Below are 19,239 nucleotides of genomic sequence, written 5' to 3'. Positions count from 1 at the left end.
GGCAGATCAAGTACACAACAGACATGTCTCTGGTAAACACATTATTTTAGATATCCCAGGGCCTAAAGGTGATTTTTGTTAGCCAAGTATTTGGAAAATCTCTGGCTGTTCGTGGGAGGTAGTGTTAAGCAGATTTTTCAATGGGTGAGCAACAGGAGGTATTGCCCCATCCTGCATTAGAACAGTGGTTTCCATACAGTTGTGCTCTTCCAAAGCAGGAATCGGATGCTGTACAAGGAGGTGTCGATAATGTGCAGATTTAACAGTACATCTGACAGGTCCTATAGGTGTACTCTTCCAAGAACAATGGACAAAGAGTAGAGGTCCTCTTGAATCTTCACCATACAGTCACATATGGCGATGCACAACAGATGATTCAACAGTATCCCAAATTTGGCATTTCTGTGTATTCAGTGCACTCTTTGGTGCAAAATGTACCTTGTCACTTCATAGAATATTGCCCAGTCAAATGTCATCAACTTTCATCTGTGCCAGAAACTGAATGGAAGTTTGGGACCTTGCTGTGGATCATAAGATTTCAACTGCTGCACCATAGGGATCTTTCACAGATATCAGTGCAATATAGGTGGCAAAAAAAAATTTTGTACTGCTGGCCATGCGGTGGATGATTTTTAATGCATAATCATTGGCACTACTTGGGGCATGAGCTGCATGATCAGTTTTGGCAACAGCAATCTTGTCAATAACTTCCACTGGGATATGATGCCTTCCAATTCCAGGTTGGCTGTGTTTTCAAATTTCATTGTCTACTTTAAACCTTTTAATGAGATTCAGTGTCTCCTCAGACAATACAGTCAGCAATACTTTCTCATTGCAGCTCTGTAACTATTCCCATTCACATAAAACAGTTTCGTTAACAGCACACGGTTTCCCTTCTTGATAGCTAAACTGTTCACTCATTTTATGGCTTTTCAAATGACTACATGGATGTCTTTCTGTCATGCAAACTGTGTACAATACCAGATCTACAATTGGTGACCAAAACTGGAACTAATTTTTTTCCAGCATAAATCAGTTCCACATTAATGTATTAGTATATTTAACAAGCTTTAATGCAATGCAACAATTACAACCCCCACTGGATCTCTGTGAGTAGCTGCACTTTTATTATAATCATTCAGTATACTGTAGGGTATATATGTAGAGAGAGAATCAAGTTTTCTCAGATAGATCAGTAGTTAGAGCTATCAGTAGTCAGAGTTGAATAAGTTGAATAGAGAATCATTGTATCACATTTTTCTTAGTGTCTCCATTTACTTTGTTATTCAGGTTGATCAGGCTGCTGATCTCTGTAAGCAGAAAATGTGACCCTAACTGGCTGCTGTCAGTAGTGTACGAGTGTGTGACTTATATACCATTTATAGAGGATGAAGAAGTACCTAACTCTACACTTCAGCGCATGTTGGATTTATGTCTTGAGCTTGGTTTTTCGAACAATTTTATCATGGCAAGGATTTGGAGGAAATTCAGGAAACCAGGTATGTCTTTTGAAAAAAATTGCAAAATTACTAATTTTGTATATTGCTTTTGGGAATGCATCATAATTGTCAGAAAATTTTTTTATTTATTACACATTGATGATGACAGCCTACTAGTTTAGTCAGATCTGCTAGTGACCTCCACTAAAATATTTAGGTACTCCATGATATTTTCAAATTATCTGTTCAACTCAAGTGACAAAAATGTGGTATACTATGTAGTGATACATTGATTTCCACAAAGTTTGTGCATGTTTCTATGTGTACTTTCCAGTTCTACTTCAGTGACATGTTAAATACAAAGAATTGAGCAAAGGTTCAGAGAATAAGATTACTCAACTTAAAAATGCGTGAAAGTGATCAATGAATGGCGAATATTTATGATATGGGTAGATAACATTTTCTCACAAAATGTCAGCAGATAGAAAACCACAAAGACTTAAAATTGTAAGCTTCCAGAACCATGAGGTTTTCCTGGCATGAGCTAGGGAATGTTAGAAAAAGAGGAGTTACAGGGCTTAAGGATATAGAGTAAGTCACAGAAGTGGTCACCCTGAACCTTGGGCCTATGCTTGCTAGACAGGATGAGACAGAAAATTGATTGCAACTTTACTGTGTCTTTAATCCTTACCATTATCTCTTCCTCCAACTCTTCCTTCTCTTCATGTGGAAAGAAGAGGCTGTGGCTGTAAGAGCTAGCAATGGTACATCTTTCTAGCCTCACTTACATTTCAAATTTAATTTTGCAGGTGTTACACATAAGATTTTAAATTTTTTTGTTTTATTGTTTTTTTATTTTGTTGGTGTACGTTTTAGAGCAGGCTGTTCCAGCTCATCTGCTCCGTTGTGAGCCGCGGAGCGCTCCCTGCTCCTGGGAGTCGCGTCGCTCGCTGTGACCAGTCAAGTGGGCACGTGGCACGGCTGGCTGAGTCAGGCGGCAGGGCAAGCATTTCAACGTGCCAGCTGTGTCTTAAAAGACCAACAACCTCATACTCTTAGCTCAGGGGCGGGCAGTTAACAGGTGTACTGCGTGCACACAGGGGCAAGCTGGCCACCTGCTTATCTCCCCTCTCCACCATGCCTTCTGTCCTCTCCTTCCTCTGTAATGCATTTTGTTTCCTAGTTTGCTTTATTGAATGATGGAACAAGGTTAGTAGGAGTGCTTGAAAGAAATCATGGTTTGAAAGAGTACCTATTAACTACGTTAAGTTTTATTTATCACAGGTGGAGTTTACAATACGTTTAATATCTGGAACAAAATTTCTATGTACAGACAAGCGCAAACAGTTACGTAAATTTTCATCACTTATGTTTGCTCTTAACCGAGGCTTATTAATTCAGCAAATAGTTTTCCAGCTTTTGCAATATTAAGCGCAATTTTATAACTTCCATGTACCGCTGGGCTATTATTTTTATCGTACTAAAAAATTGGAAACAGTGCTCCATAAAATGTTAAATCAGTTAGATGAGAGAAAGTCGCTGATCTCTCGTGACAACAGCAACTAGGACAGATTCATCAAATATCGTCAGATCGCTCTTCTTAAGCTTGGTCAATTTCCCCATCTGCTCAGAATCCGACAATAAATTGTACTCGTCCTTGTGAAATTTATTATAATGGGCTTCAATACTAAACTTCTGCTAACCAGCGAGAATACTGCCACATATTAAAAATTTCGAATTTTCACGTTTTTGCACAAAAAATGATTCTCCCATTACTTTTTAAAAGATAGTAAATCTCCATTTCTCCATTTCCTCGTTTCACTCTGCATTTTCCAGTTCTTGAAATACAACATTCACTATGTAGTGGTTGCTTCGTATTAGCGTTCGCGACTTAGCATGGCACTACACTGCTGCAACCTGCCGGCTGTCGCCACTGTCCCATTCGATGATTGCACACGAGCAGCACACGTGCAGCGCTGTGCGCTCATGGAGCCGCATGCAACGTTTGCCTGCCCCTGTCTTAGCTGCTAAGACGTGGTGACATGCCACACCAGGAAATACGATGTTCAGGAAATAAATAAGAAACAACTGTTATACAAGAAATTGCATACTGAATTTATTGCCTCTGTGTAGCTTGACATTTTCTTTTCATTACAAGATCGGAAATATCAGGCGTCAAAATGTTCGCAGCCTTAATGCGGAGGATGGCCTTCATTGTTGCATCCTGAAGAAACTATCGTTTCTTACTTTTTACTCTTTTCATTGCTGAGAAAAGCTGCTCACAACAGTACATAGATCCAAACTGTTGCACATGATCTGTGTGGCATTGTTGTGAAGCTTGGGAGATGTTTTTTGCTGTAATGAATGATACCATCGTGACAAATCCAACGTGTTGTAGTACCTCTATTTCAACAAAGTTGAATTTTGCAAATCAGTAATCTCCAATTGAAGTGTCGATGACAAGTCATTGGGGGAAACTGAAAAAGAAGTGCTGAACACCTTAAGTTCCATTTCCAAACTAGTTAGGTCTCGGAATCGTGTTTCAAACAACTTGATGAGCTGCTTTAACTTTGCTTGCAGCTCCATGTCGACACCACACAAAGACTGCAAGCTGAGCACAGTCCGATATGTCGGTACTTTCGTCAAGTGCTTAGCGAAAATGCAACAAAACTCTCCACCTTTTTCCTGAGCTGTGTCTCTAAATCCGCGGCCGTGTCCAAACCGTTTTTAAACTTACGTCACCTGGTATGTCATCCTTAAGTCTGGCTACCAGTCCTCTGTATGCAACGCCTTCTACCTGATCGTAGTGCGCTGTGTGAAGACGTGTATAATGTCGTTTTATATTGTACGTCTTCACAGAATTAAAAACTTCATGACAAACAAGACACTGCGGACGACTATCCTCCAATAGGCTCCTGCGGCTAGTCATAGCTGTCACAGAACACGGATTATTGCATCAGTTGCGGCTGCATGCGGCCAGGGGGCAGTGAGTTCACTTTCCCCCTCCACACGGGCTCCGAGCTGCCGCAATGAGCGCTCCGGCTCCCTGGAGCTCGGTTGGAACAGCCTGTTTTAGAGGTATATGTTTGCATTTTAAGCTTCTTTCAATAATTAGTTCGTAGATAGTTGAAAAGGTTACATGCAATTTCGAGTGGTTGCTGAAGTTTTACGTTTGAAAAATATGAATCAAAGAATTTGCATTAAAATAGAATAAACTGCAGCACCACGTTCAAAATGTTGACTAATGCCTTTAGTAAATCTGCTATGAGTTTACAAGTGGTATAAACCTAGAGGGTCATAATGATAATGAAAGTGGTGGCGACTGCCCTGGATGCCCTTGCACATAAATTACGACAATGTGGAAAAAGTAAAGAAAATGGTTCAGGAAAATCACCATGCCACCCATCACAGAGGTTAGTGATGACATAAATGTATCCTTTGGCTCATGGTGTTTTGGGCATGAAACATGTAGAAGCAATTTTTCTTTTTTTCAAAATAGCTGAATTTTGACCAATGGTATTCCCATGGACATGGCTCAGCAATTTGCTGAGTGAAGTTGACAGTGATCTAGAACTTCTAAAGGAGATTATAACTGGGGATGAAACATGGTTTTGTGGGAATGGTGTTGAAACAAAGACCCAATAGTCTCAACTGAACCTGTCTGAAGAGTCAACATAAAAAAATTCAAAAAGTCTGATCACCGTAATAAAAAGTGAGTTCCAGCAGTGTTGCAGTCTAGCTTATCCAAGAATTGTCAAAATCCCTCTTACAAGCTATCCATTAAATTCATAACTAGGGTGCTTTAATGAGTTCTGAGAACAGTGATGGAGATTGTGACCTTTTTTGTCAACCCATGAGCAGGTCTAGCCTTTCTAACCTCCAACAATTACTGAAATGATCCAAGTGCAAATATGAAAGCTGGATTACAGGTATCTTTTGATCCAATGCGCACCACAATCTGCAGATGGGTTGCACATGTTCTCACAGTGGCTTTCAAAATAGCCTCTTTAACCCTTAAGTGCACATGCCAGTTTTCATAACACTAGCAGCCCATGTTACATTTTGTAAACGTACACAGAATAGCTGTCTTTATGTTACCAAGGTAAACATGTATGAACAAAATTACAGCTTTGGTATTATATGAGCTAAATTAAACAAACAGTAAAAAAATAAACCTCTCATTGTCTTACTCTCTTGCCACACACAAGTATTATCTCAGAGTAATGAACCTCTTAAAGCATTAAATAGTGCAATTGTATCAGATTCCTGCCAACTGCTAATCTGATTACTTATTATCTTGTAGATAACTCCCTCATTCTGGGACTGTGCTGCTAGCTCAGAATTTGGGTTATTTTCTTGCATGGATCATAAATTATTTTCTCACCTAGTTTTCTGTTTATTTTATATTCCTGCTGCTCTCTTCAAGATATGACAACACAACTTATTACTATTTTAATGGATGCAATAATGAAGGCATAGATATAGGTATGCAATTTTAAAACAACAATTGCATGGTACAGTACAGTGTTGTTTGTGATTGGCACACTTTATATGCAGGTACACCCACTCGTGGGTTAACGTATTAGAATAGAGTCCAGAGGTATGTGTACAGAGTGCTCAAATTAATCTTTTCTATTTCTTGCTGTCATTTCCCTTAGGGGTACCATTATTTGCTGTATATTTGAACCGTCAGTGATTAACAGATCCCTGTGTTTAGTGCTTACTTCCTCATGATATGGGAAACATGAGAATTTTCCACAGGTGAAGTGTGTCACAAGGCTTAAGAAATAAGGCTGTTTGGCTTGGCTTCAGCACTGTTTTCTGAGTCAAATGTTTTCGGCAAGTTCCCATCCAAAATAAAGCAATAATTTGAGAATATTTTAAAGTGCAAAAGCAAGTTCAAAATGTTACTGATTAGTTGTGACTTCGACTAAGTATGTGTCTGTCTATGTTCAAGAATTGAAAATTCCTGTTAGATGCAGGATAAGTCAAACTTACACTGTAAACAGATCTGCTTTTGTATAAATGTAGATATGTTTCTCTTTGATCAATGTTGTTTTGGTTATATACATATTAAGCTAGCAATACTACATCAACAGCAGCCATTTAATGAAACTGATGAAACAGAAATATGTTTTCCAAGCAGCAGGTTTTGAGCTAATTTCACTGTGCTAAATGTAAATTGTGTACATTCTGGTAGGATATAGCAGTACAGTGCCGTCTGACTGTAGGCTTTCCTGACATGCAAAGATTTTGAAATGTTCTAGATATTCAGCTGGCTGGTGTCATCTGAAACAGTGCAATATTTTGGCAAACTGACTTTTAACCATCTTCAGGCAGTCCTGCAGCCTTTTTTTGTTTTCTGATGGGGATTGTCTTTATAAAATATCTCCTTCTCATTACAAAGCTCAAGTTATTGCTATCCACAGTCGGCTCTAATGGTGCGCTGGCAGAGAAAGGGTCACAGTCCTCAGTCCTGTGCCACAAATTCAGGGGAAGAAATAAATCATGAAACGTGTTGTACACTCACAAAGGCTATTCTAACAAAACCAAATCTTTCCAAGGAGAAGAGAAATGCACTTAAATTGCTTAAGGAAGATTCTGAGGCAGTTATCCTACTACCAAACTAAGAAAATTCCAGTCATGTTACTGTTTCAAGTATACAGACAGAAAATAGACAACCTACTAAGAGAATTATACCTACAAAGTTGTTGAAGAGGATCTAACACTCCACAAAGAGAAATTTAACTGAAATTCTCCAAAATAGACTCCAAGAAAAGGCAGTGAAAAGACTTCGTCTACAGTTGACTCCACCTCCAAGACTTCGTGGACTACCTTAATTCCACTCCATCCCCTAGAAGGCAACACCAGCACAGCATTGTATGAGCTACCAGAATACTGGACAGGGATGCTCAGCCTCTTCAAAGGTTGTAACCAGACTAGGAGGGTAACATTGTTAATACTGATGCAGCTTTCCTCTTTTACTAGGGCACTTCTGAGACTTGTTCAATGTCATATGAGGGGAAAAGATTTAAAAAAATTAAAATGTGTTACTGTTGTAAATGAAATTGCTCACTCGTGCATCTGCTCTTGAAGAGTTAACAGTAAACCTCTGTGAAGATTATATGTTTGTCTATTACATTACTGAATGTCTGGCACATGTCAATAAGCTCTGAACTGTAAAGTAATTGGTGACCAAAGAAATTCTCTGAATTTAAAATGTTTGTAAGGCAGTCACTGTTTCTTGGGACAGAACACCAATAGCAAAAGGTTTAACTACTCGATCTGATTTATTATAAAGAAATTCCAGAAACTGATTGCACTGATAGTTCTTCAAGAAATAACCACAGAATTAATCCAAAGGTTATCAGTGAAAGAGTCAATGATCAATATACTGGGAATTACCTGTTTTTCTTTTGGAGTTAGGATTTCTTCACTTAACAGTTTTCAAAAAGTTACAAAAAATAATCTCAGTTCTCTCTTTCATCATTAAAGTATTTGCAACCAGAAAAGATTTTCTTGGTGTATCAGAAAGTCAGTCACAGTATCCGTTAAAAGAAATGCTAGAGCAGAGGATACTGCAATGGTTACAATCAATGCCTGATCAAATATGCCATAAAAATGAAGGGTTCCATGGTATGTCTAGCAGACAAGGAAGAGAGGACCTCTTGTGATGGCAGTCTCTCTTCAATTAGTAACATACTCACAATATTGGCAGAATACTCTGGAAATACATAGACTGTGCATTTTGCTTCCACCCAAGACAAAACCATGTCGGGGTCTGTTATTGATGACCTAGGACTCCGCATACCAAGTGTCTATTGCTACCTGTGCCAGTGAATGGAAAAAGTGTGTAGGTTGAGCCACTCGTGTAATAGAGAAAAGATGTAGAGAGTACAGGTGTCACACAGATTAGAAACAATCTGCAAAGATAATTGCAGCAGTGCACTGCTTCTAAAAAGAACATGGATTACAGTGGAAGTTCATTATTAAAACAGGCCAATACATTCTAGTATTCGTTTTTAAAAGATCCGCAGGCACCCAGCTACACAATCAATTGATAAAAAGACAGCAGTTGCCACCTAAGTATCACCTGGGATCCAGCCTTGAGCTTCCTGAAAGTGCAACAACAGGCTGTGAGGAGAAACGTTCATGCCACGCACATCAGCACCATCTTGATCAGTGATGGCATGGAGACTGAGGGCCAAATAGGAAGGTTATTGGCCCTTTTGGTACCACACTGATTGTCTAATGTCTAGTCGGATGTCTTCCAATAACTGTGATGACATGATGACAACATATCTTTGGAACTAAGGATAATTTGAATAAATTTATATTCTTATTAATAAAATAGGAACCAACGATATGTGTTTTGGAAAATATGCATCAAACATTGATAGACCAAGTGTGTAGATTTCCAGCTTGTGATTAGTGCATATTGTGAAGACCGCCATGCCCATGGCTTGTAAATGATGCTTCTTCCTTGAACAAAATTTTGGGTAAATACATCACTTCACAAATTTTGTAGATAACATTCAGAGAATTTAATACATAGCCAGCTTTTGTGTCTACAGTTATGCTCCTTAACGTCTTGATTTTCACCAATCTTGAATGAGGTGTGTAAAACTTCTGGCTGCATAATGTCCACCTGCAGTGAAAGTGTTCCTTTGACCTGTCCAGAGCTGCATGTCTAGTAATCAAATACAATGGAAGAGGCAAAACAGTAAAATATTGGACACCAGGAGCTCAAAGGCAATAGGTAGAAACCAAGTACCACAGCTCGACAAGGCCATATTGAACCAAAACACCACAAAGATGTTGCAGAAACTTGGAGCAACTAAATAGGTGGCCAACAGGTGTGAAGTTTAAACCACACTCACTCAAGTCTGCTCTAAGGAGGCAGCAGCTTATACAGTCCATGGGTGGAGTTAATGATACACACCCATAACCCCGAAGCTGTCAGGAAGCATCTGCAATAGAACACCTCATGAGCATTCATATTAATTGGATAAATATCTGCCAGCAGGGCAATATATCCAGGCTCATCTTTTCAGGAATTCATGCACGCAAACAGCTAAGCCATAAGTCAGAGTTCATAACTAGGATCAAAAGTGATGTCTGGGATCACTGCACTACAGCCATTCCACCAGATAACGGAAGGTAAAAGAGGTCACTAAGTAGATGCAAACATCTGTGGCCCTCTCAGTCTGAAAAACAATGGGGCCTATCTCCTGTATGTTTTGGTGGTCATATCCTACATCCTGTTGCCACTTCTGTCTGACCAGAGCCTCTCCACCTAACTGCTCTGCATCAATCACTCCTACCGCCATATTGCCTATCACGCCCTCTCGTGGCCACGGCCACTGACACCAAGCTGCTGCCCTGAGGTGAGCACCTCAACGGTGAAATACCACAACTGTTTTGGTATCCTGTATCCTTTTCCAGTCTAATTCCTATTCTCCCGTACAGTACATATGTGTAATATTTGCTCATATGTAATTACATATATGTATATTTACAGATATAACAATGCGAGAGAAGGAAAGTTGCTACTCACCATATAGCGGAGATGCTGAGACACGATAGGCACAATAACAAGATTCACACAAACATAGCTTTCGTCCATTAAGGCCTTTGTCAGCAGTAGGCACGCACGCAACTAGCACACACATCTACAGTCTGAGAGCTGAAACTACACTGTGAGCAGCAGCAGCACCACTGCATGATGAGAGTGGTGACTGAGTAGGGATAAGAAAGTGACTAGGGTGGGGAGGGGGAGGGGGAGGGATAGTATGGTGGGAGTGGCAGACAGTGAAGTGTTGCAGTTTAGATGGAGGGTACGAGAGAAGGTGCAGAGGGAGGAGGGGTTAAGTAGTGGAAAGGAGAGAAATAAAAATAAAATAAATTAAGACTGGGTGTGGTGGTGAAATGCCGACTGTGTAGTGCTGGAATGGGAACAGTGAGGGGACTGGATGGGTGAGGACCGTGACTAACAGAGGTTGAGGCCAGGAGGGTTACAGTTACGGGGGGTGAGGGGGCAGGGGGTGGGGGGGGGACGGGGGGGGGGGGGCGGGCAGGCAGGCAGGCAGGCCGGCAGGCAGGCAGGCAGGCAGGCAGGCAGGCAGTCTGACGTCAATTTCACACATGTAGTTTGCTGCGAAACATCTTGCATATGAGTTAAAACTCTTTGTGTACAACATAACATAAAGAAGCAGCTACAGCAGCATTAAGAAGCAGCACCCCAGATTACACAAGATTCGTACTATTTATTTGGTGGAGGATATTTGTAATATGACATGGTACACTGTTTTCCTTGTGTTAAGCATTGATACACATCCCAAACTTCGCTGTGCAAAAACATATACTCCATGTGATCTTAAAACCAGAACAAGAACATCTGAGATGAAAATAAACAAAGAACAGATGGGCCCTGGGAATTGAAAGGAAGCTGAGCTGCAGGGCTCAAAGGGAAAAAATGTCATAATTCAGTTATTATAGATGATAAAACTTACTTCTCACTGCAGGAAATTTGTCATTTTGCCTGCTATAATGTGTCAAAAACTGTACCTCGGCATATTTATTCATTCTGTGTATATTTGGGATGGCCTGTCTTAGCTGCCTCACCTTGTATAAGATGACACCACCAGATCAGTCAGTCACCAGGAGTGCCTGAAGAAGCCAATCAGACAGCCTGCCAAAATTTCACACCTATTGTATGACACCATATACTTAAATAATTGAGAAAATTTCTAAAAGCAGTGCAGTGAGTGGATGAAAAACCATTCCCTGAGCAGTTTGTATACCATATTCGGAGTTTGGAGCAAGCATTTGTTTTCTTTGGTAAAAATACTTTATAAATTTATGTATCCTGTTCCCCTGAGAATGAACTCTTTTAAGATACATAAATCTTTTGGATGTTTCAGCTCTGTCCGAGTCTTTTTTTATTAGTAAGCCAACACTCTCCTTGATGCAAATATTAGTTTCAGTATATGCAAATATGAATATAAAATGGTTAATGAAACTTAATAATACACAGAATGAAACACTGTCATAGTTCTTAAAATTATAACTGAATCTGTGCTAAATAAACTGTAGAAAATATTATGTTTTATTGTTCTTGTGTTGGCTGTACTGTTGAAAGCAGAAATTCATTGAGATAAACCTACACTTGCAACACAATACAGATATTAGAATTTGCAGTTTGTGTAATATAAAGTTCTACTTAATAATTTTATTGTAAAATCATCTTTAATTTTGCAGCACTGGCTGGAGGAAGACAGCAAAACCAACAAGAAGAAACATCTGATATTTATCTAACTGTTCCTGAAGCACTTACACCACCTTCACTTTTAAAGTTGTGCCGTATTGTAGTTGTCAGACATTACTGTCCATCAGTCCTAAGGAAATACAAATTACCTAGAGCCGTAAATGATTTCCTGAACTATAGGTCTTGATGTCGAGTACTCTTATGAATATATTTTTATATACAGTAAAAATTAATATTCTCTTTTACACTTTTTTATTATTAATAAATTTGTTCGTATCATTGCATTTTGGTATTCATTAAGGACATTTAAAGAGAAACAGTCATAATGTGTGACTGTCCATTTTGAATAATAAAGTTGCTGAATGAAAAGCTCTAGGACACTATCATCCTTTTGGTTCAGATGTATTTATTATTCTGTGTCCAAAGGAATAAATTGTTTTACTTCTTGACAAGAATACTGAACATCAATATAGAGGTTGTTCATCACCAGTTGTCCAAAATGTGTGATACAATGTGTCTTGGGATGACATGATCCCATTATCAGGTTCTATAAAAAAAGGAAAACACAAACAATTACATCACATTATTATGTGTATTAGCAGACTCTTGACAATAGTGTATGCCCATCTCAAGGCAGCCTTCTTACAATGTTTCAAGAACCAGTTTTAAATGATGACTCTAAATACATACTGCAACACCTTATGTATTACTTCTGTAGCATGCATGGCAGCATTTAAATAATAATTCCTCCCATGCTCCATACATGAATGTAATGGAGAAAAAAACACTAGAATCGATACAATGGGGTGTACCATTTACACTTCTGTGGTTTGCAGAGTATAGACGTAGATGTAGGTGTATGTAATTGAACTCTTTTAGTAAGTGAAGATCTTCAGAGACAGATTTTAAGAAAAATTGAAAAATGACATTGTTTATACAAACATGTATTGACAGCATTTTAATTACAGACTGTCAGCTTCAATTTGCTTTGTTCTGTTAAATCAAATTTTAACTATACTGTATCGCCCATTATTTTATACAGTGCATTCAATATATTATTATTTTTTTAATGAAGTCGATTAAAAATTGCACTTGATGTCCCAAATTTACAGGAGCTATGGAATCAGATAAGAAAGCAGTTACAGAAACACTAATTTCCTTCTGTACAGAAATTTATAAGTGTTAGTCTAAAAGAACACTGTTTAATGTGTGTGTAACCCTGTATATCTAACTTCCACCTGACTTATTCACTTCTTAATTTAATTAGTTTATATGTGTATTGCATTGCAATCTCTACCCGATGGCTTTGTGTAGTAACATATAAGAGTGATGACTATCTATGAATATTGTGTGCCTTACATAACAGAATACCTCAATATTTGTGCATGTATGTAACTTCATTGTGCATTATATTTCTTATAAACTATATTAGCTGGGTCAAGAAAAGGGTTAATAGGGCAAAAAGTTCGTGTAGTTATAAATTTTTGTACAGAGTTGAGGAGTAGTTACATGAACTACATATTAACCCCCACCTGTGGGGTGAGAGCTTTGGGATGAGGGAATGTGTAAAGCTCATTTTCTGTAAATTTTTCTTAAAGAACTCAATAAATGTTTACCAGAACAAAATTACATTTCCACCAGAAATGTCAGTCATTTTTTCTGTAGAACTAACAGTTTCTGTGTTTCAGAGAGGTAAAAAAAATTGACAAGTTATTAAAAATACTGTTTGATGGTATAAAATTAAATTTATTGTTAAATTAAGTGGTTTTAGACCAAATATTAAATGACTGTACTGTATTTAAGTACACTAGAGCTGTATTAAGGGATAAATTGTCTTCCAGCAATGTGAATGGTGGCAGTGGGAGGGAGCATGGCTGGAGGATACAAGTGTGAGGGAAGGCAGGTTACCAGAATAAACATCAAGGAAGGTCACTTGTTAGGTTCAGTAGGGACATGTGAAGCAAATGGGGAGAAGGTATTGACATTCTGGAGGAATGTGGAGAGGGTGTCCTCACCCTTGATCCAGACCACAAAGATGCTATCAATGAATCTGAATCAGGTTCAGGATTCTGAGTGTTTAGGAAAGATTCCTCTGGATGGCTCATGAATAGGTTGGCATAGGATGGTGTCCATGTGAGTGCCTATAACTGTGCCCCGGATTCGTTTTGTGACCTTTAAATGCCACCCCACCCCACCCACACTCACACCCCACAGTGCACATTTTTAGTGTACTATGAATAACACTCTTCCATATCACTGTACAGAAATTTGAGACTTCATGAATTTTTTTCCCCTACTTTTCCTCCTTGACTGGGCTGTATGGAAAGAACAGATTGCTGTTCACCACATACAGGAGACATTGGTTGCAGGCAGGCACAATGGACAGAATGCTGAATGTTCAGCTGTTGGGCAAGTCCGTGTCCATAACCTAAGCATTCTTTTCATTGTGTATGTCTGTGACTCCCTACATAGTGAGTAGAATCTATCCTCCACATATTGTTGTTATTTCATCTTGGATTTTCCAGTGTTTGAATATCTTAGAAATAAACATATTTATGTGTATATGTAACATAATTGTGCTTTATATAACTGAAGATCTCAAAATTGTATATATTTTTTAAAGTATGAACCTTAAGTATTTCCTGTGACATGTCCTATATCTATGTGTAATTACACAGTAAAATTTCTGAGATCAATAAAAAATCAAATTAGTGCTACTGTGTAATAAATTTCAAATTTATGCAGGAAAGTTGGTAGCAGACCTATAACATCCCAGTAAAGGAAAGTTAAAATATTACTAATGCAGAGTTTATATAAACTCTACAGCAAACATAAAAGAAATGAAATTCCATGGTATAAAACCGTATAAAATTTATTCCATCAACTGTAAGGGAGCTAAAATTCCAATGTTACAGGTCACCATATGGCAGTACATACTTTCCAGTCCAATGGCAGTGAAGTCTAAAGAACCTTCTGGAGCTACACATGGAAAACATTGCTTGAGATGTACAGTTAAATCCATTTTGCTCAAGGAAACAGTTACAAAAAATAAGAGTACAAACTGCCATTTTAATAAGTTGTGCAGAAGCATACTCCACCAAACATCCTTATTAATAAATGGTACAACAAAACAGATTTTTGTTTCTGAATAATGTGAATTTTTGAATGGTAGTTTTTGGGCACATGCATACTATTGCTTCAGTTAGCTTCATTTAACTATACATATCATCCAATTACTTGAAATTAGATATCAAGTACATGCACCCTGTCTCGACAGAAAGCTTTACACAATACAAAGAAGTACTAAGTTCTCGTGTTACTACATGGTTTGTGTAGTGTCAGTGCAGGTCAAAATTTCACATCTCAGATGCATGTCATCATAATTGAAGAAGAGATAAATCTACATTACATGTATATTTATGTGGTAAAGTTACCTGTGTGCTTTGATGCACACTCTTTGGTAAATGTCTTGGAGAAAGGGCTGATCATACCATAAAATTGGGAGCTTTAAGTCTTTCAGACTAATGAAGATTCAAGAGTCTTCACACACAACTAAAATGAGGTGAAAAGTCTTATTGAACTACTACTGTTAACAAAGTACTTGAGTCTTTGGTGTACACTTGTAGCTGTGAGCTTGTGCAACATGAATAAACATCTACAGCATACATAACAAGCCATGCAAAGGCTTTTTTGTGTGTGCAAGTGCCTTGCTGATTAACAGCAAAAAATAAATCAAGATTTCAAATATGATAGAAATGGTTAGGCAAAAGTCTATTCACCAAGCAGTGGCAGGAGAAAGTGCACATAACTTAGCAGTAATTGTTAAGATGAGGGCATAGACAGAGGATGTATAATGGCCACATACAATATCCTGTTGCAGTGTGTGGTCTACAACTTAGACAGTCAGACCTTGGTGCCTGTTTCACCAAACACTCCATCTGTATTCTTCCCCTTGACACAAGTTTCTCAGGACTCTGTAGGTTGTAACTCGTATTTCGACATGACCTTGATTCTCGCCACTCACCTGGCCTTAATTTCTTTTATCTAAGCATTTCTTCTCAGTAATTATTATTTTCTTCATTCCCTTTTATTTTCCTATATCTTTTATTTCCTGACCTATTTAACCCCCCCGCCCCACCCCAAGGTCACCCCTAAAACCCACTTCCTCCTGTCTGCCACATGTAATGTGTTTGGCTTTCTGCTGTTATTAACCCTTGTATGATATTTTGACAGTAATATCTGTCTTGCTTATTACCCTAGCTTCACATTTAAGCCCTGAGGTTTCGAAACCTCATCCGGAACAGTCCTCAACAACTTTCCTTCTCATTGTGTCTAGTAAGGCACCCCAAACTCGGGATTGTAGGTGACCTCTCCCAGTTTCCTAAACTTTGCTAGTCCATTTTCCTCACCCCCCCCCCCCCCCCTTTTCCTAAACCTCCAACATTTCTGCCAGGAGGAGGAGCTACTTTTATGGGTGTTTTTTCCAGCCACCATTTTGTGGATGGATTTTTTATCTGCCTAGTAATTAAATACTATGGCAACAGGAAATTGAAACATACCCTCATAAGTGTTACACAGGTTTCTTCCAAAGTATCTCCATGGTTTCAGAAGAAGGCTGCATGAAAACTGCAAGACACGCACAAAATGTCATGAAAAGGACAGAGTGCTACTCATTGTAAAGATGACATGTTGAGTTGCAGACACCCACAGCAAAAGTCTGTTACACACTGAACTTTTGGCCAAAGCCTTTTTCGGAAAAGAAAAGAAAGGAAAGGGAGGTGGGGAAAAAGAGCAAAAACAGAAGAGGAGTGGGGAGAGTTGGATGGATTCATTGGCAGAGGGCTGCAGCTAAACAAGGTAGGCGATGAGAATGGCGAGGCGATGAGAATGGCGAGGCGATGAGAATGGCGAGGCGATGAGAATGGCGAGGCGATGAGAATGGCGAGGCGATGAGAATGGCGAGGCGATGAGAATGGCGAGGCGATGAGAATGGCGAGGCGATGAGAATGGCGAGGCGATGAGAATGGCGAGGCGATGAGAATGGCGAGGCGATGAGAATGGCGAGGCGATGAGAATGGCGAGGCGATGAGAATGGCGAGGCGATGAGAATGGCGAGGCGATGAGAATGGCGAGGCGATGAGAATGGCGAGGCGATGAGAATGGCGAGGCGATGAGAATGGCGAGGCGATGAGAATGGCGAGGCGACGATAGGACAGGTTGTGGAAATTGTTGAGTGGAGGTGTGGGGACAGCATGTTACTGTAGTTGGAGGCCAGGATAATTACAGGAGTGGAAAGTGTATTGTAAGGATAGCTCCCATCTGCACAGTTTAGAAAAGATGGTGGTGAAGGGAAGGATCTAGATGGTTTGGGTAGTGAAGCAGCCATTGAGATCAAGTGTGTCATGTACAGCTGAACATGTGCCTCAGGCTGGTCTACTTTGCTCTTTGCTACAGTATGCTTGGTAGTCATACAAATATGAAAATCTGGTGCAATGATTGCAGCAGAGCTGATAAATGACATGGCTGCTTTCACAGGTGCTCCAGCCCCTAATGTGGTGGGATGAACCTGTGGTAGGACTCAAACAGGAAGTTCTGGGTGCCATTTATCAGCTGTAATTCAATCACTGCACAGCCTTTTGTGACTACAAACCAGCTGTCCACCAGGATGAAAGGCCACAGCAAAACTGTGGCTAAAAGCAAAGTAGACCACCCTGTGACACAACATGCCGCTGAACGTGACACACTTGATGTTAATGGCTGTTTCACTGCCTGAGCCATCTTGATCCCTCCCACCACCACCACCACCACCACCACCACCAGCTTTTCTGAACTGTGTAGATGGGAGTTATCCTTAGAACAAATTCGGTGCTCCCATAATTATCCTGGCCTCAACCTACAATAACATGCTGTCCCCGCACCATCCATCCATCCATCCATCCATCCATCCATCTATCTGTTTCCACCCCCCCTCTGTCCTCTCCTCCCCATTCTTGTCTCCCACCCTGTTTATTTGCAGCCATCTGCCAAAGCATCCATAAGTCTTTTTCTGCTCCTTTTTTTCCCCCACCGCCCTGCCCCACAACCTCAAACATCGCGTTGTTGGCAGTCTTGCTCTTCATACTCCAGCTGGCAGTGATCATCTGTCTCTCCCCACCCATACATTACTGTGTGTGTGTGTGTGTGTGTGTGTGTGTGTGTGTGTGTGTGTGTGTGTGTGTGTGTGTGTGTGTGTGTGTGGGAGGGGAGAGAGAGAGAGAGAGAGAGAGAGAGAGAGAGAGAGAGAGAGAGAGAGAGAGAGAGGGGGGGGGGGGGGGGAGACAGAGCAAGATGACCACCATCTTGTCTGCTTGGCCATAACAGACAGAACAGCTTTGCCCACAGTACTGGCATTATGTCAGGCCACTTAAACAGGTGTGGACATATCTGTATTTACAGATGAAATCTTCCTCCTGAGAAATAGACAATTGACACACATTCTGTTGCATCAGCTTGTATTGGCCAGAACCCACCAATGTCACAAACATTGAACACTGACTGGTGTGGTGAGGGACAAAATTTAGTGTCCTTGGATGAGTCCTGCTTCAACTTGCCCTACAGTGATGGAGACATGTGTAGAATGGAGTTTGTAAGGCTGTATCATTGAGTGGCATAGTGGACAAACACAGTGTGTCATGGTTAGTCTCCATTGCCTATAATGTGACCAAACCTCCTACATATTGAGAGCAATCTGAGCAGCAACTGCTACGTAATGGAGGTTACAAAGCCTGATGCACTGCCTCTCCTGCAGGCTATTCTGTATGCCTTATTTCTGTATGCCTTATTTCTGTATGCCTTATTTCTGTATGCCTTATTTCTGTATGCCTTATTTCTGTATGCCTTATTTCTGTATGCCTTATTTCTGTATGCCTTATTTCTGTATGCCTTATTTCTGTATGCCTTATTTCTGTATGCCTTATTTCTGTATGCCTTATTTCTGTATGCCTTATTTCTGTATGCCTTATTTCTGTATGCCTTATTTCTGTATGCCTTATTTCTGTATGCCTTATTTCTGTATGCCTTATTTCTGTATGCCTTATTTCTGTATGCCTTATTTCTGTATGCCTTATTTCTGTATGCCTTATTTCTGTATGCCTTATTTCTGTATGCCTTATTTCTGTATGCCTTATTTCTGTATGCCTTATTTCTGTATGCCTTATTTCTGTATGCCTTATTTCTGTATGCCTTATTTCTGTATGCCTTATTTCTGCATGCCTTATTTCTGCATGCCTTATTTCTGCATGCCTTATTTCTGCATGCCTTATTTCTGCATGCCTTATTTCTGCATGCCTTATTTCTGCATGCCTTATTTCTGCATGCCTTATTTCTGCATGCCTTATTTCTGCATGCCTTATTTCTGTATGCCTTATTTCTGTAAGCCAATGCCTGGTCACATGTGGTGAGGAGTGTGCATGCCACCTCCAGAAAATAACAGGTACCACCGCTTCCCTGGCCACCTCATTCACCCCATGTCACCCATCAAACATGTTTGATGCA

At 39.8% G+C, this 19,239-nt stretch overlaps 1 protein-coding gene across 1 annotated transcript in view; it reads left to right on the top strand.

The window, feature by feature from the left end:
* Nucleotides 1-12,761, top strand: part of LOC126291600 (ankyrin repeat and SOCS box protein 3-like) — a 291,789-nt gene extending 279,028 nt beyond the window's left edge. The window contains exons 11-12 of the mRNA XM_049985135.1: nt 1,291-1,499; nt 11,700-12,761. Coding sequence (XP_049841092.1) covers nt 1,291-1,499; nt 11,700-11,893 — 403 coding nt within the window. The 3' untranslated portion in view covers nt 11,894-12,761. The remainder of the gene's footprint in view (nt 1-1,290; nt 1,500-11,699) is intronic.
* Nucleotides 12,762-19,239: the final 6,478 nt, after the last annotated feature.

The sequence above is a fragment of the Schistocerca gregaria genome, chromosome 9 (genome assembly GCF_023897955.1).
Source record: "Schistocerca gregaria isolate iqSchGreg1 chromosome 9, iqSchGreg1.2, whole genome shotgun sequence".
In the NCBI taxonomy this organism is placed as follows: Eukaryota; Metazoa; Arthropoda; class Insecta; order Orthoptera; family Acrididae; genus Schistocerca; species Schistocerca gregaria.
This window is presented reverse-complemented; position numbering and strand designations above follow the sequence as displayed.